This window comes from Egretta garzetta, unplaced genomic scaffold (genome assembly GCF_000687185.1).
Source record: "Egretta garzetta isolate BGI_Z169 unplaced genomic scaffold, ASM68718v1 scaffold228, whole genome shotgun sequence".
Classification (NCBI taxonomy): Eukaryota; Metazoa; Chordata; class Aves; order Pelecaniformes; family Ardeidae; genus Egretta; species Egretta garzetta.
In genome coordinates this window covers 3,839,580-3,854,039 of record NW_009260758.1, presented here as the reverse complement: position 1 = coordinate 3,854,039, position 14,460 = coordinate 3,839,580, and the positions used below count along the sequence as shown (strand labels likewise).

General features: G+C 45.0%; 1 protein-coding gene across 1 annotated transcript in view; it reads right to left on the bottom strand.

Moving 5' to 3' along the window:
• FOXP1 (forkhead box P1) overlaps positions 1-14,460 on the bottom strand; it is a 402,299-nt gene that overhangs the window by 177,648 nt on the left and 210,191 nt on the right. The window contains exon 4 of the mRNA XM_009645970.2: positions 1,399-1,580. Within this exon, the coding sequence (XP_009644265.1) occupies positions 1,399-1,569 (171 nt within the window). The 5' untranslated portion in view covers positions 1,570-1,580. The remainder of the gene's footprint in view (positions 1-1,398; positions 1,581-14,460) is intronic.

The following is a 14,460-nucleotide window of genomic DNA, read 5'->3' as shown; positions in this document are numbered from 1 at the left end:
TCTCTCTGCACAAAGTGGCGCTGGAAAATTCCATAGTGCTCCTATGGAAAATGCAGCATAATTAACTCATTTTGCTACGAAGCCTTTTTAAGACGAGACCTTTGTGTTGAACATATTTTACTGTTCCACTCCTCTTCTACTGTCCTATATTAATCAAAGCTGTAACCCCTGTTGTCTTTGCACTGCGAATCAGAATGTGCCCCTGGCGAAGAATGAGGGAAAAGTCAACAGGAATTAAGTTTCAGTGCAACTGTTTACTCAACTGTGGCCTGCAGTTATTGAAATTTTATCCGTGGTTTTGTGTGACTACTGCAGTAATGAATTCAGCATGGCTGTGATTTTCTCACTGATGGTATTCTCACTTCAAGTAAAAACCTGTAGGATGAAAATTACTGAAACAACCAAAGTCTATGCATTTAGCATCATCCATTTTTCTGACTCGTTTAATTATGGCAGCTTTCTGTCTTACGTTGGCAAACGGGGTCCCCTGCTCCTCCGCAAGCCTTCGGTTTGCTTTGTTTTTTGAGTGCAGGGGTTTTTTTCTTCTCTACAACAACCTGCTAAAAAGATCACTGTACACTTAGGGGAGTCTTAACCACCTGCCAATCGCTTATTTAAAAGGTTTTAAGAATGCTTATTGCATTAGAGAAAGTGCGGGTTAGGCCTAAGTGTATTCACCATGGCTCCGCTGCAGCCTTTGTTCCCAAACACGTGAATGATACATGCCCAGCACTTTGGTGTAAAATTTCCTCGAAGGGTTTCAAAATTTTATCAGGGAAAAGAAAGAGACAAAACGTATTATGCGGATAACTTACACTGGTGAACTTGGTCACTTCCCAGAAAATACACTAATTAAAACACAAAGGCAAAACCGCACAGTTTGGTTCCGAGTCTTCTGAATCGAGGAGTACCGACGCGGGATGTATTTATTTATTTATTCTGATGTTTTGCCGCAGCAGATACCTCCGCAGCCTTTCTCACTAATAGAAAACATTCTGTTGATAGAGGTTGCTAGGTTATAGTAAAATTTGTTGCAAAAACAAAACTTCACGTTAGTGTATTTTCCACCCAGTGACATATTTTGGAAACCAGTTATTTGTATACAGCGGTTCACCCAGTCGCTGCCACCAGACTCAACACATTCAGGCAACGGAAGCAAGCCCTGATCTTTGGGTATGTCCAGGGAACGATTAAAAAAGAGCCCCGGAAGAAAAGTCCAACGTTTCCCTTTACGTTAACGATTGCAATCCCCGACAGACAAAAATGTACAGAATGTCGTAGGCAAGTCCTAAAAGCATCCTCAGACTGGCAAATACGAAGGGTTTGGGGTGGGGGTGGTGTTTTAAAGGCTTCATGCTTTTCCTGTAAGTAGGAAACTTGTAATACGTCTTACAGTACCTGCTGTTGCTGAAGATGTGCTAAATCTGCAGCCCCAATTTCAACTGAAGGTGTCTCGCCGTTTGATCTCACTTCCCGCAGGCTGCACTCTAGTAAATGGTTGCCACCGCTCGCTCCATTCTGAATGGCTGAACCGTTACTTTTTGTCTCAGTCCCAGATTCTTGCATCATGACTCAAAAACCTGAAATAATTTAGGGGAGGGGAGAAAAAAAAAAAAAAAAAAAAAAAAAAAGCAGCTGTTAAAACAGTTGCTGTATATAAGGAGACATGCCCTGTTTTAAATCCTGCCAAAACTGTAAACATTTGTCATTTCCCTTCATACGATTTATCTTTCATTAATGGTTCATGCTACTAGTTTTTGTTTATTTATCTGTTGGTACAGCTATAATTTTAGTAAGTTAGTTCTGTTCTAAATATAGTATTATTTGCTCAACATCTTTTTTCCCTTAGAGAAAAAAAAAATATTTTTGAACGAACACACAGAATCCATAATTAAATTTCTCTAGTTACATCTGGATGCTTTCCTTTGAAACGGGTGAGTCATTCTTCGCAACATATGATGGACGGTATCAAAAACTTTGTATACGCTATGTAGGGGCAGGTGGGGGAAGCAGAGTATTCACTATTTTGGTTTCCATTCACACCGTGGTATTGCCGAATTAGCACCTTTTACTACTCTGAAGCAATTGAGGCTGCGTCTGGGATGTGCTGGACACCCTCAGTTTTCGTCTGGGGCAAACTGCTTCAGCTGCTCACAGAATTGCTCTCTGCCAAATTTCTTGGCTATGGATTTGGTCTGCCTTTGGATGCACTACGGCATCGCAGTGAGGGGCCTCCCGCGGTATTTGGCCAAGCGTCACCCCAGTAGACATAGCTACCCACAGCCGGCCCCCTCAGCTCTTGGCGGAGGTCTGCCCCGGGGTGCTGAACAACGCTGCGCTCATCGGTTCTACCAGTGGGTCACTGGCCCCGCAGTGAGGATGAGGATGAGTGCCCACTTGGAACACCTGGGATTCATACGTCTTTGGGAACTGTCAGCATTTGTGCACAAGACCCCCCCCCCAAACAAAGCACGTCTGCCAGTTTTCAGCTGCAAACCACTACCTTTGAGATATTTTAATGAGTTTTTTTATAGGTATTTCCACCTGCACAGCCCCAAGTTCCAGCACTTAGATATTATTAAGCTGCTCTGCTTCTGCCAGCCCATCCCTCCCTTGGTGCTTCTCCTCCCACCCCTACCCAGGGGAGACGGGGCAGGGAAAGCCAAGCTGCACGCTCCGAGCGCGCTGCCTGCCCCACGCTAACTCACCACGCGCACATGCGAGCCAAATGCCTCTGTGCAGGGAAGTTCACCTTGAAACCGAGATCCTTTATATTTAAGGAAGAACCTTGCTGAATTCAGTAACTACCCCGAATCAAAAGGAAGTAGAAAAATCCCTTCCCTTCCAACACATAGGGGAAAACATCAATCAGAAAGGGCGAGAGAAAGCAATGCATTTCAATGGAAAAGTACCAGGGGAAAACCCTTTCCCTGGGAACTCCACATGTGCGTAATTCGGAGCCTCTGGCCACCAAAGGCGCCGTAGCGGCTGGAGACAGCAATTCCTCCTTCCAGCGCCAGCTCCTCGGGTGTCTGCCAGCCCTAGGTGACATTCAGCATCGGACCCCGTGCGTAGAGGCACGCCCCAGCCCAACGCACCAACGCCAGACCTCTCATTTGGTTGGTAGCTTCAGACGTTCCTAATGATGATCCATACGGCCGATTATCGAAATGTCGTAACTGAGCAGCAGCTGACTAACGAGGGCTTTGTCACCACCACGCTCCGGCGTTAGCACTCCTCGCTGATTCACGTCCGAGGCGGGTGAACCACTCGTTAGCCGGACCCCGCTCCAGTCGTGACGGGATCTATTGACGCTGATGGCCGCCCAAGCACATGGATGGTGCAAGGACAGATTCAAATGTTCTGATTACATTTAAATAAATTTCAGCTGGTCTATGGAAACTTCTTTCAGTCTGTTTTGTGAGATCTTTGAATTATGCAAGGGGACAAAAGGGCTTGGGGGCTCATTATAAAGCTTCTGTCAACTCCCTTGTAAAAGCTCGAGAGATCTAAACTAACCTTCAGCTTTCTCAGTGCCACTAGCAAATGCTTTTGGGTTTTAACATGATCCTGCTCTGACACAGACTGAGCATGGTGTGGTTTTCATTTTCAGCGCTATAAGGAAAGCCCACAAGCGTGATAAGGTCTAAATAAGTGTTTACACCTAACACACAAGGCTGGATTACACATCGGGCAGTGACTGCATGGCACAGGTTCCTTCAGAAGACGACAGGAGCGAGAGTCTCCAGGCAGCTCACAACTTACTCAGAAGTATGCCATGCAATTGCTATATGCTACACTACTAAAAAGGACGCATGTCTTCTAACCAGAGATAAAGCAAAGAGAAAGAACTGATGTATGTAGTTGTTTTCTGCATCCATCCAAATCTGGGATCAAGCCTCAACTGAAGAAAATGAAGCACTACATTAATCTACCTCAGCAGAAGATCTGGACAAGGATGACCCCCACGTAAGATTGAGTTAGCAGGTTAAACCCAGAGACTCACATCTTTGACCATTGTGACACCCAACGGCAAATGGTGGGTGGCACGTCACCACCACGCAGACCACACCCAACAGAGGAAGGACTGAAGAACTGGTGGAAGGTGCCTCCAGAAGATACCATGGTGAAAAGAGATGCTAAAACCAATGTGCCCAAGCAGCGAAGAAGTACATTTCATTCTCCAACGCTTCTGAAGCAACAAATTGACTGGAAGCGAGAACCTGGATAAACTACCAAGGAGGGTCAGAGAAAGCACCGACCAAAGCTCTGAGATGCCTCTGACAGCAGCAAGAAGAATGTACACCACTGAGGAGCCGATCCATCACTGCCTGATCACGATTTGTTGGCTTGCCCTTCTGAGCAGAATATCTCCAGGACCCAGAAAATAATTCACAACCAAACTGGTCAAGAAATTATTTATTGGCTCTAGGATTGCAAAATGCTCCTGGAAAGAAACAACAGTAGAAATAGCTATGATTTTTCCAACCTATAGGATTGAGAAAAAGATGGATTATTTATAGTATTTGGCCACAAAAAGATCATAGTTCTTGAGAACCTTTTCCATGACAAATTTCATGCTCTATTTTATCTTTCAAAGCACCCCGGCCAGTTACCACCTGAGCTGCACAGGGCTGGCCCCGGCCCCTCCGCTGGCTGTGCCCACCCTACGTATCGCATCCAGCGGGATCGGCAGCTATCAAGGAAACGGAGCCGGAAAGGGAGTTTGCAAAGAGAACATCAAAAAAGTAACAAGAAAATCGTGATGTTTGGACTTTCAAATAATTATTTTAAAAGCAGAAGTGAACATCTTTGAGCAAATTTTGTTTTAAAAACTTCCATTCACAGGCAGTCAACTTCAATATACCTTCAACTGGACACCAATACAAAACAAATCCACTTTGCTAAAATACCTCCAACAGAAAACAGGATTTTCAAGGGAGCAAAGATAAAACTGTTTATTTCTTCACTGTAGTCAAATGTGAGTTGACATAAATAATCACAGTTTGGTTTGATCTTTAAGCGTCATGTCATGAAAATCAACCTGCGAGAGCTTTCTGCAAGAATGATTATTATTTGTCTTTTTGAGCACACCTAAATGAGCCGAGGTGATAGCACTGAGGACGGTTGAGGTAATTGTCTCTCCTCAGCACAGAGGAGCGGGCCCTACAGAAGCCCGTTAGAGAAGTCTGTCATTCAAAATTGTGAAAGAAAAAAGCAAAGCAAGGTTGACTTTATGCAACATGATTAGGTTCTGTGGGAGCTGAACTGAAGCTTCAGGTCTAGTACCACAAACCGTGATTCTGGTCTGAATACAACCCCAAGTAACCAAAACAGTGCTGAAGAAGCTGTTCTGCATAAAGATTTATTATAGGAAATACAGTACTCCACAAAAGCCTCCATGACATACAAGATACCATGTTCTGACTTAAATTTAATGGCAAAAGAGCACGTCCATCTCATCCGTTCTGCCAAGCAGAATGACTCTCATATCAATTCTGCAAAGGAAAATGTATTTTTTACAGCTTAAAATAGATGGGTTCTTACCAGAAGAAGTATCTTTCTTTCTTTTTTATAAAAATTCTATGATCTTTCATGTTAGGAGGGATAGAGAATGACTCTTATTAAAGCTGACAAAAGATGTTTTTTTCCCTATGAAGGGACCAAAGCTAAGCTGCAGTATGAACAACAACTTGTAAAATTTTATCCTGAAACCAAGGAGCACGTCCTAACAGAACTGATCTTAGACAACTTAACGTCAACGTCGTTTAAAAATCTCACAACGCCAATCGATTTCTCAAGATTCTCATCTTAACCTGCACAAAATCTTTTCTAGCTTTGACACACAGTCAAAAGCAAAGCCAAAGCCATACAGTTTGGCCCATCTCCTTGGTGCATATGTTATGTCCAAGGTAATGGGGTGAAATTTCACTGGAGTGGAATCAAAGCAAGGCACTCTGTCAGTAGAAGGACAACAGCTCATCATCTTCCAGATGACTTGGACAGAAGTAGAGGACAGCTAATTTCTTAAAGGCATGGTCAAAACTGAAAAAAAAAAAAACATCAGTCGGATGTGAACTTTGGCTGAATCAAAATGATCTGAGGACTTCAGCGTTGATGTCTTGAACTGAAAAAACAGAACCTGAATTTTGAAAATGTTCTGTGCTAATCCATTTAAAAAAAAAAAAAAAAAGAAAAAAAAAATCCCATAGCATCACAAAGACCAGATGCTGCAGATACGCGTCTCTCAGCTCCACTGGACTATTTAGACGAGCAAGGTTAAGCATGGAGATTAGTAGGCAGGAGGTGGGCACTGAAGTGTGCAATTTCTGCAGTTCTTCTACCAGCGTAGTTTCTAAAGACTCAGCAGCATTGTTTAATGTCAGCATGAGGGAGGATTTACTGACTGAAGCACCCGTCAGAATAAGGACCCACTGCAAGTCTGAAAGACTACGGGACTGATATTCAGATGTATTTAGATGCCTCGCCATACACGGAGGCATCTGGCGAGACATTTTTAAGACTCCTGGATAAGCACCAACCTACATCTTCAAGCATCTCATCACCTTTAAAAAAAACTATCCCTGGGGCCTCCCAGGCCTGAAAATCTTTTGTTTTAATATGCTTCCAGCCTCAGCCTGGACTACACGTTCAGAATGTAGCCTGCGTGTTTCAAAGTTACTTCCAAAGCCGACGATTTTATTTCAGCTATTAGTACTTGGAGGTGTTTACAAATATATATATATATTTGTATATATGTGTGTATATATATGCACATAAAGATGATTCAACATTTCTGTCCCCTGGGAACAGTGCTACAGCAAAAATGTTGTCATAATACATCCCTTCTTTGTCACATTTGTGAAAGATTTTAAGCTAACAAAAAGTTCAGTCTTTATTCCAGGGCAGTTAATTAAGGTTGACCAAGTCAGGCAGAAGTAAATTAACTTGGCTGATCAATTATTTATATGAAGCAGAATAAATGCCCTTAAAGAACTTGGCCCAGCCATGAAAGGACATGTAAATTAAACACAACACAGATTTATAAAATATATTTCTACTTTTATAGACAGAAGAGTTAATGGTAAAATCAGTTTTAAGTAAGCAATCAAATGACAAGATCTAGTCCCATACTCTCCAGCAGGCATAGAAGAGTTAATGGTAAAATCAGTTTTAAGTAAGATCTAGTCCCATACTCTCCAGCAGGCACAGTATCCATACATGCATGGTTTGTAAGTAAACCTTTCTCCTCTTTGTTGCAAGCAGTTCCCCAAAGCAAGCTCAGGACTAACTTTAGAGCGCTTCTCTGTATGATTATTAAAAAAAACCCAACAACAACCCAAACAGTGTTTGGAAGCATCTCATGACAACGCAATGCTGCAGAGACAGGATTTTACCTCTTAAGAACAAAAACACGCTCCAGAGCACAACTGGCAAGGCAACACACGGCGCACGAGCAAAGCCGCTTCTTACCCCCAGCACAGGTACCAAGGCAATGCCGAAGCAGCCTGGCGCTCCTGGCGCCGCCCGTTACCAGCAACGAGGACCACGACGGCTTTCCCAGGAGACCACTGCCCAACTCACAGGTGGTCTCTTTTAGTCCTGGTATCTCTGGAGCAAGCACCCAGCAGGGGAAAGCGCCTTGGGCTCCACATCCCACCACCGCTTCTGAATTTTTCCAGGCACATGCTTTGTCGGTCTCCAGCCGACGCCAGAACACCCATCTACTCCAGCTGACGCCCCGTCCCTAGGTCGGCGAGGCGGCCGGCAGCACCGTCCCGCCATCCATGAGTTCAGTAAAAGAAAAAGGATTCACTAGTGGAAATTAAAAGCCTTGTGTAAGGTAAGGCTTTGATCTACCGTGGGGGAAGGCGTACAGATGTTCAGCTGCTCATTTACTAAATTACACCATGTCACAATTAACTGTGAATCAGCCAGCTTCACATGAGCAGCTCGAGGGCTGCCACCACGCTAAGTACAGAAATAACACCGGGGAGGGGAGTCCAAACCAGCCAGGTGGACCAGATGACTTCTCTCTGCCTGTGTTTGTGGTTAGCACGACTATTAGAAAGAGCCATCCCAACATATGGCATGATTTAACTAAATCAGATCACGCTGAACTCACCAGCCTTTCTCAACTTACAAACCCCTCCGCTCTCGTCATTGCAGATGGGTGAACACCCGTCATGCTTTTAGAGTTTTCAGTAGCCGTCATTTATCCTGCTGACAGGGTGTATTTTAGGTATAATTATGTACTAACTAACTATAGATCAACTGTCAGTACATTAGGGTACTTTCTGGATAAAACTTCATGCTTACCCCTTTGAAGGCCACTCGCCTACACACTACTGGTGGTTGCTGAATTGTGCAGGAGTATGAGAAAGGAGAAGGGGATTCAAAGAGCAATTAAGGATGATCTTTAAGAATCAACCGAAATAGTACGGAATGGAGCGAGTCAGGCTCTGCTGTCCTGAAAAGCGATGCTGAGTCACGTCTGACAGCGGCGTTTGGAGGAGGAGAGGCGAACCTGGAGCAAGGCAAGGGAGGAACACGTACGGGATGTGTGGAAAGAGGAAACAAAGAGACAGCGACGAGGTGAAATCCTTTGATATTTCCTCAGCTTAAAGAGGTAATTCAATGCATTAAAATGGATCCTTGAAATTTCAAAGGATGAAACTCGCACAACAAAGATTGTCGAGAGTGCTATTTTCTAGGATTAGAACAAAAACGTATTGGGATTTGCTATATGATCTTACATCGCCGAGCAAGACTGTATACTCGCTGTTATGCAAGCACCATCTTCCAATAGCGAATTTTCATAATTATAACAGAAAGGCGTAAATTTTCTAATGCATGGCAGTTCAAAAAGTAATCAAGAGAATGAGCCTGAGGGCTATTTTAATGTATGCAAAGCTAGTGACCCACAGTAAATGGGAGGTAGGCTTCAATGAATGCAAAGTAATGCACACATACTAAAGACCTGGTCTGATGAGGGACGGCTAAAATTAACACCCAATTAATTTCCGAATTGACAAACAAATGAAACCCATAAATCTACTTTCTCATTAATTTTCTTGTGGTATAATTTAAAGCAGTAATATGAGGGCAAAAACTGAGCATTATCCATCATAAATATCAAAAAAGATAGCACTGTAACACCATAAATTATGCATATTACCTGTTGTTAAAAATGATTAATGTATTATCAACTTTATCGTGCACTGTATATGTCTAGACGTATCTAAAATCTGAAATTTCATTTAGTGCTTAGGAAATAAAGGGTCCAGAAGAAATGGGATTATCCACAGCGCGTCCTCGGCTTTGCCTCCTGAGACAGGCGCAGCCCGGGCACTCTCCTCTCGGTTGGACTCGTCCTAAGCCTTGGGTTGGCGGAGGCTGAACGCATCGCAGAGGTGATGTGCCAAGCCTCCCCGGGGAAGGGAAACAAATCACGCTGCTCTCGAAGCATCCGCGTGAGCCGATCGATCTGCAGCCCTGGCACCTGGCTCACATGGGGCTGCTTCCCTTCCCTGCCCTCCCAGTGCTGGGGAAGAGCCACATGGCGAGGCAGAGCCACGGGGAGGGGGGCAAAAATATGGAAGGAGGAGGGGGAAAAACGTGAAGCCGTAACTAAATGTAGTCAGTGAAAAGCCAGTGCTTTCCAAAAGTGCTTGAGCACATCACCTTGGCCAACAGAAGGACACTGGTTTCTTTACCTCCTCCTTGGGGGCCACGCCAGTGAGGAGCTGAATTTCCACCAACCTAAACCTCTACCAGGGTTTACTTCCACTTGCCACCCTCAAGTCTCCTGAGTAGCAGCTTCACTTATTCCTGACTAGATGCAGGCTGCCACGACTTTTTATTTAACTGCATACAACGGCGCAACCTCTTTCACCGTGTGCGTGCGTGGCCTGCACTGGCTGGGTTGCCTCTTTCCAGCAGCAGCATGTACGGTTAGGACCACGGGAACCTGAAATCATTTGGAGGCAGCTCAGTGAAAGGCTGACTGATGCTCTGCAGGGGCTGAAATTTAAGACAGCTGTGGTGAGGAGAAGGGAAGGAGAGTCAGAAGCCTAACCCCACTCGTGCCACACCGACTTCTCCTGAAGTCACGGTCAAACAACTTAAACTTCTCAGAGCATCAGTCACTGCAGTAACCCCTAAGGAAAACTCTTCTGCTGAGGGTGTTGCTGACCACAAACAGTAACAACAGAGAACAAGCAAATCCAAGGAAAATTAATTCAGACAGACAGTAAAAGGTTGCCATTTGCACTGCTTAAAAGAGCTGGAGCTGGTCCCCATGAAAAGCTAGTGCACCAGAACAGACCAAGCTGTGAAGATCTCATTCCCTTGAGGTAAGACCCAAAGCGTTAGGCAGAGACGACGGACAACTCAACTTTCCCGAACGAGATTTTTGCATCTTCCCTTCATTTTACACAGCCACACAGAAGTTCCTCCCAGTCTCACCCTGGATAAACAAACCCCCTCTGCAGAGCCAGCTCTATCTCAGCCTATGCCTCTCAGCTTTGACAGCTATTAAAATCCATATTCAGCATGAAGCTCGTGCCATAGCTGCATAAAAGCTCTAGAGCTGGGCCACTTCCAAGCGGCTGGCAAGTATGATGTAATCATTTACATACCATCATCGGCAGAGTGAGGTTCCTTCCCCTCTCTTGGGGAGAGCTGTCTTTCAGCCACGAGCTTGATGGAAATCATCCTTACCGTCACTGGGATCATCATTTATTTGGAAGGGAAGGAACGGCGGGCGGCAAATAAACCCCAAAACCAAACAAGAAACCATACTTCATTGTACCGTATGACTCTGCGACGGCTACCGTATGGACGTGAGCACTAGAGGAAAGACTCCTCCGGCAGGCGGGACGCTTAAGGGCAGCACGGCGAGGCACGGGGCGGCTGCGGCGCTGCCTCGGTGCCGGCGTCTCTCGGGAGGTACCCACCTGCTCATCCCAGCCCGGGCGCAGCCGCCTGCAGGGCTCCCCGCGGTTTCGTGTAAGACAGGAACAGAAACTGCAGAGCTATTCTCACAGCCCGGGACTTATTTGTTTGTACGCACGCTGCTCTGAGCTTGCAACATAAACTCCCACAGTCTGCCTCGCGGAAAAACAGGCAACTATTCAACCAAATAAAAGGCCAAAGTTGCATTTAGTAAATACGGTTAGTTTATGCCAGACAGCAGCAGCACCGCTGCAACAAGATGGTATCAAACCTCCCAAGACCAAGCGCTGGCTGCAGATGAGTTGGACTCCCACCCTCCACGCATATCTCCAATTAAAGCGTTTCTCAACTCTCTACCAACCTCCAGAAGTCGAAAACCACCTCAAAGCCAGGTGCAACTTCGCAATACTTCTGCACAATACCATTTTCACTTCACTATTTTCACTTAGTTTAAGGCAGCGAAGGTTTAATTCATTGCAGTCACACGAGGCAATTAACGCCCGGCTTGTCCGCTGACACACTTCAGGTACCTCCCGCTTCCCCTCCAGCCCCGAGGAGCCAAAATGAACAATATGTTTGGACCACTGGTGCGAGCTAGTGAATCCAATATATCACATTTTTATGCATATTTTGTTGCTTGCTTTTCCAAGGGATGAAAAGGACAATTATTTAATTTTATCCTTCAAAAGCTTCGCATAAATGTACATTCAAGATATTTTAACAGATTAATTCACATATAAAGGAACAGACACCACCTTCATACAAAAAAAGAGTTAACATTTCTTTCTCAAGGTCACCCTAAGAGGGTTTACTCCCTTTGTGTGCAAAGCCCTAACAATTTACTGTTAGTGCTAACAGGTCCTGCCTGGCATTTGAAACCCAAGCCCCGTTCAGAAACAACAACAAACAATAATTTTGAAAAACAAAGATGGTGTGAGTGAGTTTTTCTTGCTCATTTGCAAAACAACCTAAAAGCAACAACTACCCGGATGGCACTCTCTAATTAGGACTCCCAGAAACCACAGAGCAAACAACCAGCATATAGAAATTAGCAGATGTAAACGCAGTTTTCCAGTTATAAAAAGAAGAAAAGCAGCTCTGTCATCTCACTCGCAGGAGGAGGAGCGACGGGGCACGTTTTTAAATTTGGTCTTTTTCTCTCCATTCAAACGGCTCTGCTTCTAAAACAGACACTTTTCCTCAGATCTCCTCAGAAATAAAAGCGAAGGCTTTGCCTTTTCCAACGCCATCGAGGGCACATGCATCGATTAAAATCCAAGACGAGAAAAGAGAGAAACCCAAAAGCCCCCAACCAAACGCTGACGCAGAATGCAAGGCTGTACTTTCGGGGTGATTACCTGGTTCATAGCCCTATATCTTTGTCCTAGACCTTCTAACTCCTTGTTTGCTCCATGCAGGATTTTCTAGCCATCAGCCGTCTACCGCTGTGCTAGTCGTCTTGCAGGAGTGCTCTCTCCCTTCTGAAAAAAGCAAACAACTGGATAGATATCATTACACTAAGGAAATCTCTTGGAAAAACCAAACAACTTGCTAATCTTTCTAGCCCCTTCACCCAAGTTAAAGATAAGCAAAGCAAACCAAAGTGAGTTTCAGCCACATTCCAGGGACAAGCTCCCCTTTTTCTCCTTTATCAAAATCCCAGCATTTAAAGGTTTTTTTCCAGACCTTGCAGGATAAACTGCTGCTCACACCCGCAAACAAAGCAATATTTGTTTAATAACTGATTGCTGCCATGGGTACAGTAAACAAGGGGCCCAGCATTTGTGTTTATGAACAAACACATCATCTTGCAAGAGCAATTTAACATTAACCAGGTGGAATAATCAACAGATTTCATAGGTGACACTCGGGGCAGGACTAATGTAAACAGAGCAGGGAGGAGAAAGGGGCCACTCTTAGGGAATCAAGGTTGAGGCAAATGCATTACAGAGTAAACAGCTGGGAAGAACTCAAGACAAACAAATAGTCATTCTTCTGACATTTCGAGAAGCAGAAAGGTTGTACGTTACATACATCAGCTGCTGACCACCATGAAATCAAACCAGTTGGGGACCAGGCCTTCTTGTTTACACAGTGCCATGTTTGCTTATAAACAACAATTTGCTGTTACCAACCTCGCATTACTCATTGCATAAACGAGCAGATCAAGTGAAATCCTGTTAACTCTTCTGTGGATTGAGGGCTTTTTCCTCCCCTTCAACAACAACAAACAAAAAGCCTTTGCAGTCTTGCTGTGCAACCTCGAGACAACAGGCAGCAGGGGAAAATACAGAGCTGTGCATCTGTTCCGATAAAGGGTAAAGAAAGGAGTTGAAAACACTTGAAAGTGTTTTACAAAACAAGATTTACCGGCCAAACCAGTGATGTAAAAGATCTATTTGCATTTTTTGAAAAAAAAATCAGCAACTGCAAAAGGTGGGATGCGAAATCTTCATGTCTCTCCTAGAACAAGCAAGCAACATGACGGCTTAACCTTAACGCAACTTAATCTACCCAGCACGACCACGTACATGTGCAATTTTGTATACGCACGTCCATGCCCATGCCAGCTCCCTGCACACAGAGACGCGGAAGGCTGAAGCAGCAAGGCATGGTTCAGCCCTCTTCCTCCTCCTTTCTCTCTCCCGTCCTCACCCCTCTTGCTTCTGCCTCCCATCGCCTTTCTCCCGTCCCTGCAGCTCTCCCAAGGGGGGCCAGAAGCCCCTATGAGGTCTTCTTCTCACAATGGAAACCTCTGGCCCCCAGCTGCTCCCCACCCGACTTCCATCGCTCAGCCCCAAGGCACAGCGACATTAGTCCTCAAGGTGCTCAAGACAACCAACGCCCCCTGGGTTTGCCACCCTCCAGAAAGCCTTTCCTTTTCTCATCCCCGTAACGCTCAAGAGGTTGCCCATCACAAAGCTCCTCCAGGGAGGTTTCTGTAACTTCTCTATCCTGAACAAGGATTTCGGGAAAGATCTGAAGTACAGGGAGAGAAGACGGATGGTCCTATCGGTAGGGGTTAATCCAGGGCTCCGGGTTACATTCCTGCCCTGACACAATCCCTGTGCGTGACCTCCAGAAGTCTCTTCATCCCTCTCTTATGTAAAATAAGTCTTTTAAGATGTTGTACTAGTTGGATGGGGGTAGAGGACGTAACTGTGGGTCTCTACCACAGGTCCCTTTTTCTCCCAGCTGCACCGTGGCCCCTACCTAGGCCACCACTACCTTCTGATGACCACCAGCACCACCAGCAAACGCCGAGTAAAATCATCCCAGTTTCAAATATATGAAGCATCCAAGGTCACAGCTGGCCCCTGGCACTAATCCCTTGCCATTTCATCTGCAAACAGCGTGGTGGCTGGAAGCCTCCCCCCTCATCATTTTTTCACAAGTTTTAGAATATTTGGTACTTTTCTTCACAGCACAATCCTGGGCATCCAGGGCTGGCCAACAACCTCCGTTCTCTTTTTAAGAAAATATTTAGCCTTTTGTTGTAGTTTA